The sequence below is a fragment of the Sorex araneus genome, chromosome 1 (genome assembly GCF_027595985.1).
Source record: "Sorex araneus isolate mSorAra2 chromosome 1, mSorAra2.pri, whole genome shotgun sequence".
Classification (NCBI taxonomy): Eukaryota; Metazoa; Chordata; class Mammalia; order Eulipotyphla; family Soricidae; genus Sorex; species Sorex araneus.
The window spans coordinates 38,279,450-38,288,380 of NC_073302.1; the positions used below are offsets into that span (position 1 = coordinate 38,279,450).

Genomic DNA, 8,931 nt, shown 5'->3' on the forward strand with positions numbered 1-8,931 from the left:
TGTTTGTCAGTGTGACATACACAGCGGTGGGGATGCTGTCCTAGGTCCAACTAAACGTGCACACACTCAGACTGTGTAGAGCTCTCTGAGGTCTCACCTGGCACCACTTTGTTGGGAAGGATATAAGAAACTGACTTGTCAGCGGATGCCTGTCCTATGACTAGCCCACGGCTCAGCTCACGATTTCTCAAGTGCTCTTCCGACAGACAAGTCAGACCTAAAGAGATGGTACCCACTTTGGGTGGTGGAGGCGACTCCACAGGCACCATTCCCAGTGTCTTTTGTAAAGAGATGGCCCAATACTATCACCACACTCAGGGAAACCTCCCATCACACTCTGAGTGTCTGTTGTACTTCCAGTCCCAATATGATTGATCAGTTTGGTCATTTCCATGATAAGCAATGTGGTATGCTCTCCTCATTTGGTTAACAAAGATTAGTCAGGGCCAAGGAGAGGGCTCAGCGGTCAGACACTTGCTGGTGCACACCAGGGCCCAAGTTTGGACTCAGGCATCACACAACCTGAGCATGTCCGAATATGACCCCGATGGTTCCCAACACCCCAGGCCCTGAGCAGTACTGCATCACCAGCCAAGACTGCTGGGAGTGCCTCCAGGACTCCTGAGCATTGCATGGGAGGGCCCTCTTCCAGAGGAAAAAAAGACAAAAGCAAGGATTAATCCGGGGTCAGCCTCTCCTGCACAGAAGGGACTTGGTTCATCTATGGTTGGGTCCTTTCCCTGCTGTTTATTTTAGTCTCTTCTTTTTTTCTTTTTTTGCTTTTTGGGTCACACCCGGCGATGCACAGGGGTCACTCCTGGCTCATGCACTCAGGAATCACCCCTGGCGGTGCTCAGGGGACCATATGGGATGCTGGCATTTGAACCCGGGTCGGCCTCGTACAAGGCAAATGCCCTACCCGCTGTGCTATTGCTCCAGCCCCTATTTTAGTCTCTTCTATCAAGTGTTTCTTACTTCAAAGTTGGTTTTTTTTATTTATATTTTCTTTTAAAGCTAGTTTTATATGTTTACATTTACATAGATACTTGAGCCAACGTTTTCAGTATGACACGAGGTAGAAACCAAACTTTAAATGGTTGATTGGTTGTCCCAATCACTTGTATAATGTCTTTTAAATGTCTCTGTTTTCAGAGTAGTTATCATTAGGAGATGGGTTTTGTTTAAATCAAGTGGTCAAGCATATTACAAAGGTATATCTTTAATAAAACCTATTCATAATATTATATGAATGTGTAGTTCATGTGAATTTATAAGATCAGGGTGTCCCCCTCTTCCCCATGTCCCTCAAAAGTATGTGAAGTCTGAAAAGGAATCTAGTTTCTTTCTAAGCGGAAGTTTATATTATTGAAGGTTGATGTGCTTGTTTAGGTTGTCCTATCTTTGGAAACGTAGCTTTGAGATATGGTAAAAATTAAGGGTTTTTGAAGAATGAAGTTCTCATTTCAGACCTGATGCTTCACAGACCACTGCTTTGTGCAGGTCAGCTTCCCCATGTTCTGTTTGACTCATTTAAACTCTGTGAATAATGATCTGAATCCTGCTTACTTCCAAGTATCGGCTGGGATGATGGTTATAAAAGGGCTTTTTAGTCAGTGAAGCAGCTGAACTGTAAGGGATGATTGCATTTTAACTTTTCCTCCCTTTCTCTTGTAGGTAGTGTTGATGCTTCTTTTCAGTGCCAGTCCATCCATCACGACCACATTTGTCATGATGACAGTGACAAGGTGAGGTTCGTGTTGACGCCACCCTGGTGAAATGCATGCTGCCCTTAGAGTGTGAAGTCACCTGCCGAACCCCGGGTGGGGGCCACACGAGGATACCTCTGGGGGCACAATTGTAAGATGCCAAGGGTCTTGCTGGTGTTTATGTCAGACTATCAGACTTTCCAGAAGACTTGAGGATGATTTCCAGGAGGTGGGCTCCATTTCCTCAACCCCTTTCCTTCCACGTCACTGAACTTCCTTTTTCCCTGCACTGTCTGGATGGGTGATCAGCATGTGAACCAGTGCTCCCAACTCTCAGCAGTTGTTTTGTTTCCACCTTGAAATGCCTTAGACTGTTCAGTTTCATTTGTTTCTGTCGTTGACTGTATTCATTGATGGTTTCATCTCTGATACCTTTCAAAATTAAATCTTATCTTTTTTTAAAATTCTGTTTGCTTTTGTTTCAGGAGTACACCCAACAGTGCTCAGGGCTTACTCTGGACTCTGTGCTTAGGGGTCATTCCTAGTGAGACCCAGGGGGCTATATGGGATGCCAGGGATTGAACCTGTGCTCAGCCTCGTGCAATGCAGGCTCCCTACCCACTGTACTATCTCTCCAGTCCCTCTTTTAAAATCATTTTTTTAAATCATATACAAACTCATTGCTCATTGCGTGTTATCTTTTTTTCTTTTAAGTAAAAAAAAATTTTTTTTAAGTTTGTGGGCTAATTAAGGTGCTGGGATCTACTCTCTGCCTGGTTGCTTCTGGCAGTGCTCTGAGCTATCTTCCCAGCCCATGCTTCTGTTCTTTTTTTCCTACCTAAAGAAGCCTGGCCTTTGGGGTCTCTTTCAATACTCATTTGTAATCTTGATGTACTAGATACTGATGTGGTTTTGGTGTTAGGAACATCTGACTACTGGTGGGCATATATCCAGTTTTTTTCATCATCAGTTTCTATTGGCTTTCTTTGCATTTTCCGTGTCTTTTATGCGGGAGTGTATTCCTCCTTTGGAGTTTCTCCAGGGGGGCCAGACCAAGTGACCTTCTTCTGTTTCAGTCAGGATTTTCCTCTTATCCTGTTGGATCGGCCTCAGGAAGTTAGCTGGTCCCTGGGATATTGCAAATGGCCTTCTTTGTTCTGTGTGTTATGCTCTGTTATTGTGAGCTTTGCTCAGATTTCACTCTTGTTTACAGAGTGTCGTGCTTTTAGCATTCCAGAATCTCTTTTATTAGTGCAATAATCCTGAAGTTAACTTTTAACTTCTTTTTTAGAAGCTAGTCACTGAACGAGACTTCCAGACCATGTAGTTAATGCCGTAAACCTCAGCATACCTCCAGGTTTAGAAATGGTGTTTAAAAATAAGACTGATGCTGGAAGGAAAAGGTGAATCACTTCAGATCTCATACAGACCATCGAGTTTTACAACTGTACAGGTGTTCTGGGGTTAAATATTCTTTCCCTTGCTCAGTATGAACTTCTATCCTCGTTTTGTTCAGAGCATAGATGCCAAACCACCCTATAGCAGATCACCACCCCAAAGCCGGTCAGGCTGGCACCTTTGGCTTTGTCCCACAGTTGTAGCAAACAATGAAACAGACTCAGTGGCTTGACCAGGTATATAGATCACTTAAACAGCACTCCCAAAAGGGGGGCTGCCTGACCATTCTTTTAGTAAGCTTCTGCAATTCCCTTCATTTCTGCATATACCTTCCTATAGATTGTACATACATTTTTAGAACAAAGAAGATATGTAGCCAGCGGCATATGGATATAATGTAGATGAGCAACCAGCCTGCACACTTAATGTACAATCTTAGGTACAGGATTATCTTGTTTTTCTGAGCAGAAAACTCCCTGCCAGAACACATGATTTACAGTTCTCGTAAACCTGCTTAAGCTTACATATCCCTGGCAGGACATTTCCTGCTTTGCCACACGTTTGCGCTCTGTGGCACGTTTGCTTCGGAAATATCCCTTACTAAACTAGTTTTCTTATATATTCCTAACAGGATGTTTCCTGCTTTGCCGCATGTCTGCAGTTCTCTTGCACGTTTGCATCTTCCCTTAAAAATTTATGAGCTGTTCATATCCCGGGGGCCTGTTTAGCAGGGCAGTTTCCTACACCATACTCTTTTCTGTCTCCAGTTTTAGAGAGTGAAGATGAGATTCCTGTCCACTCTGCCTGACAATTTCAATTTATTGTTATATGTTCTTCCTCATTTCTGAACTTTTGCATGATTGTGTATATTTAGGAGATGAGATCTTTTTCCACAGTTGTAAGGTGAAGGAGAAGTCTTAAGGGATTTTGCCATTTGATCAGCAAACCTAAGAATAGTCACAAATGCTTTCCTCTGTCTTCTGCCTGCTCTGTCTACATGTAGGATTGTTTCCTAGGGGGAGATGGAGAGAATGGATTAGATATGTATGATTTCTTCAACTGATTCAGTCTCTAAATAACACGAACCCTCAACAGTCCTCTAGGCACTGGGAGAATACAACAGTATACAAAACAAAGATTTTTGTTTGGTGGTGCTGGGCATGAACCCAGGGCTTGATACACGTAAGGTAGTTGCTCTGTTGCTGAGCCACATCACTGCCCTCCAGGGCAAAGATATTTTTTTTCCTCATGAATTTACAAGGGCTGAAGCGATAGCACAGTGGGTAGGGCATTTGCCTTGTACACGGCCAGGTTCGATTCCTCTGTCCCTCTCAGAGAGCCAAGCAAGCTACCAAGAGTATCCCGCCCGCATGGCAGAGCCTGGTAAGCTACCCATGGCATATTCAGTATGCCAAAAACAGTAACAAGTCTCACAGTGGAGACGTTACTGGTGCCCACTCAAACAAATCGATGAACAGCGGGAGGACAGTGCTACAGTGCATGCATTTACAAACTACAGGAAACAATAAAAATAAACATAAAACATAGATTTCAAAATACAATAAGTGCACTACATTAAGGAAAACATAGTGTTGAATAGATGGGACAATGACCCCATGTAAGAGGAGGGAACCTGGGTCCTACACCAGGGAAGAATGTCAGCATAATAATATTTTTAAAAATGAAGTGTGGGAAGAATTTGTATGATCAACTTGGAAAATACACCTACATACTAAAGATACACAAAGCTTTTTGTTAAGGTGGTTGCATAATATTCCATCATGAAGCTACAAAGTAAATTTATTAAAGCGTGTACTCTGTGCCAGGCACTCTTGAATCATCAGGATATAGTGAAAAAAAAAAAAAACAAAGGAAGGTTCTTATTTTTCTAGTGTGTCTATGTGTGTGTCAGAAAATGTGTGTATATGTATATATGTGTATAAAAATGCATATATATGTAAGTGATCAGATATTCATAAGTGCTGTGCAAGTAATTATAAGGATGGCTATTTTAGGTATTGGGGAAGACCTCAAGGCTTTTTAGATAGTGCTGTTTAGTCTTAAGGTTTGAGTGATAAGAAACAAGTAATATGAAAATCTGGACCATGGGAGAGCCCTCTAGGAAGAGGAAACAGCTAGTGCAGAGGTACTCATTGAGCAGAAAGAAGCCTGTTTGGCATAAGCAAATATAAGGGTGAAAGTAGGAGGTGCATAAGGGTGAAAGTATAATGAAATGAGTTTGTTCCAAGCTGAAAGGAAGTTTTATTTTTTCGGTGGTACCAGGGATCTTCCAGGCCCTCAACATGCAAGACATTTCTCTGTCACTGAGTCATGTGCTCACCTTCTTGAGTTTGAAGGGGTATCACAGGCCGGATCATGTAGCTTCTGGTGAGAGAGGGATGTTATCTACATTTTTATTCAACCTGGTGTAGGAAGCCTTTGAAATCATTTCTAAAATCTTTTTTATTGCAATTATTACCTTTTGTAATTATTTTTTCTGGGGTGTTCATTCCTGGCGATGATCAGGGGTTCCTCCTGGCTCTGCACTAAGGAATCATTCCTGGAGGTGCTTGGGGGTGCCATATGGGATACCAGGGATCAAACCTGGGTCCACAATGTGCAAGGCAAGTGCCCTACCTGGTGTACAATCTCTCAGCCCTCATCCTTTGGAACCTTTTATTTATCTTTGTTTAGTTTTCCTTTTGGGCCACTCTTGGCAATGCTTAGGGCTTACTCCTGGCTTTGCACTCAGGAATTATGCCTGGTGGGGCTCAGGGATCATATGGGATGCTGAGAATAAAATCTGGTCAGCCACAGGCAAGGCAACCCACTGAATTATCTCCCTAGCCCCACCTTTGGAATCTTTTAAGCAAATGAGTGACCTGTTCTGATACATATCAGACTATATATTTCGGGGGCACCAAGGTAGATGATGGCCAGGGACAGCACCCTGCTAATCTTATTTGTTGATTTCATGGACATTTGGGTTTCTATCATGCTTTGGCTTCTTAGCTCACTTTCAGTTCTTTTGGGTATGAATCATGAAATGGAGTTGTTGAGTCATTTCTAGGATATATTTTCCCCATTGTGCTTGTTGTAATGCACGGGGGCTCACAGACTCGGTTATAGGGCTTGAATACTTGGTGGTGGCCCTGTGGTGTGATGCAGTGCAGAGACCGAACTTGTAGACTCATGCCTTCAAGGCAGATACTTTACAACTGAGCTGTCTCTGGCGCCCCCCTCCCCAACTTTATTGTTATTCTGGGGCCACATCCACTTGTGCTTCGGGTCTGGGGGCCACAGTGCTCACCACTTAATCTTGATCCCTGATCAGCATCATCTTCATCAGTACCATAATCTGTTGTTTTAAATAGGGCCAGCAGTGATCAAAGGCCTAGAGGCCACCTCTAGTGGTGCTTGGCAAAGTGGCACTCAGTCTTGATGGTGCTTGCAGGCCACTAGACCTATATCGTTTGGTGCTTGGGGGACCGTGTGGTGCCAGAGATAAAAATTTGGCTGTGGTGTGGCCACAGATTGCTTGTAGAGATCTCAGATAGTCGAGGTGCTAGGCTTATGTTGAGCACCTGAGAGACAATGGGGATTTGAACTTGTGACCATTTATTGGGAGGCAGGCCCTCCAAGCCCTTTTTTCTTTCTTCCTCCAGGCCAAACCCCACCCCAAGATTTTAATTTTCAAATAATTCAGTTTATCTTTTTTTTTTTTCATGTCTGGTGTCATTTGCACAGTCATTACCAGATTCAGCACCATGAAGTTTTTCCACTGTTCCTTTCTGAAAGTTACACAGTTTATTCAACAGTGAGAGCTTTGGCTCATTTTGAAGTGGTGTTTGTTTATAGTGCAAAGTCAGGATTTCTTGTTTTGTTTTGCATATGGTCATCCAGTTTTCCCAAAACTGTTTGGAAAGACAGTGCTTTTCCAATGAATGGTCAAAGGGTATGAACATTTTTCAACCTTTGTCACTCATTCTGTAGTTTTTTTACACATTTGTATGTATCAGTTTACATTTCCACCTACACTGTATGGAGATGCTTTTCTCACTTTCATGTCATTTAAATACTCATCTTTTGTGTCATTTCCTTTGTGAATATGTTTGATGAGAAATGGTTTCTAATTACCTTAGTGTGTATATTTTGTTTATTGGGCCACACTTGGCGGTGTTCAGGGTAACACTTGGTTCTGTGTTCAGGGATTACTCCTGGAAGGCTCTGGCCCCTTATTTGAAATTTATTTACATGTTTGGGGGGAGCAGTTACACTCAGATACTGAGGAATATTCCCAGCTTCTTGTTTTAGGATTACTCTCATGTGATGCTGGAAATTGAATTCAGGGCCTCATTTATGGAAGACAAGTCCTCTACTTTGAACTATATTCCTGGGTCCATGTGTTTTAAAATAGATTTTTTTTTCTGCTTTATTTGAAATATTCAAGATGACTAGGCTTACCATGTAATTATCAGTCTTTTGAAATGTTTTTTTGTTTGCTTTTTTTTTGTTTTATGGTTTGAGGCCACATCCAGTGGGGCTCAGGGCTTACTACTGGCTCCACGTTCATGGATCACTCCTGTGGGCTCTGGAGACCAAATGGGATGGCAGAGATCAAACCAGGTCAGCTGCACACAAGGCAAGCGCCCTCCCCACTGGACCATCTCTCAGGCTCCCTGAGATGATTTTGTCTTAGTTTTTTTCCAGTTTGCCTCTGAAAAGTCATTGGTGGCCTAAGGAAATCTTGTCATTTACAAGCCACTTCCTGTTGGGATAGGAACAGGCAAGCAGAGGGGAATGAATGAGGTTACTGTGGAAGAGGATGCATTTTATGTTCATGCTACTAAGAGAAGTCCTGCTCTGAGGGTTTTATTTAAGGCTACCATTTCTGTTTGTGGTGTAAATTGAAAGTCTGCTCAGGTAAAATTCAGGTAGACATTTTCTATGACTTTAATCTGAAATTTCAGACTGTGGCATGGGCAAGAAGGTGCATGCTGAGTTTGTGGACATGTGCCATGTGTTGTCACTGTGTTAGAAGCCAAAGCAGGACCCAGAAATGTGGATCACCAGTGGAAGCCAGCATGAAGAAACACACAGTAGTTTCCACGAGCTATTTCATAATTCAGGAATGCAGAATGTTAGAATTTCATATGTAGGCTCTGTATCTGTCGTTCAGAGCAACTTAGCAATTATGTAGTCATACTGAAACCATCCAAATTCCAACAAGTCATTTGGTCCACATCATATTGGTCCAAAGCTGTTCACATGGTAGATTCCACTGAGAGAACATTCTTGTTTCTTAATTTCAGACATTCTACTATCCACTGTCATTCCTGTATCACCTCTTAAAATGTACATTTTCATTGACCTCTTCAAATGAACAGAGCCACTTGTCTGTGCTTCTCTGTTAATCATCATTTATACCATACTGTTTTGAGGGTTTTTTTTAGCACTTACACGTGTAGAACCCTCTGTTATTAGCTTTTTGGGTCATATTTTCCATTACTGTCTGGTTCTTTTTCCATTTATGGCCCAACCATGGCAGTGCCCAGGGATCACTCTTGGCTGTGCTCTGGGACCATATGGTGCCCAGGATTGAACCTGGGTCTCCTGCATTCAAAAGCATGAGCACTCACCCTTTGAGCTATTTCCCCAGTCCTGTTGTTTTTCTTTTTTGGTTTTTGGGCCACACCCAGGAGTGTAGGCGGTTATTTCTGGCTTAGTGCTGAAAGTGAGGGGTAGCCAGGCAGTGCTGGTAGTCAAGCTCAGGGCCCTACACATTTAAGGCAGTGCTCTACCATACCCCTACCCCTCACCCCCTAAT

At 42.7% G+C, this 8,931-nt stretch overlaps 1 protein-coding gene across 5 annotated transcripts in view; it reads left to right on the forward strand.

Moving 5' to 3' along the window:
* The window catches only part of RNF38 (ring finger protein 38), a 110,771-nt gene that overhangs the window by 49,455 nt on the left and 52,385 nt on the right, over window positions 1–8,931 (forward strand). For 4 of the 5 annotated variants that reach the window (XM_055139298.1, XM_055139288.1, XM_055139249.1 and 1 more), the window contains exon 2: window positions 1,675–1,745. The exons of the other annotated variant lie outside the window; for it this stretch is intronic. Coding sequence is in view for 2 of the 4 variants with exons in the window: in XM_055139249.1 (XP_054995224.1) it covers window positions 1,675–1,745 (71 nt within the window). In the remaining 2 variants the exon portion in view is untranslated. The remainder of the gene's footprint in view (window positions 1–1,674; window positions 1,746–8,931) is intronic. 5 annotated transcript variants of the gene reach the window in all.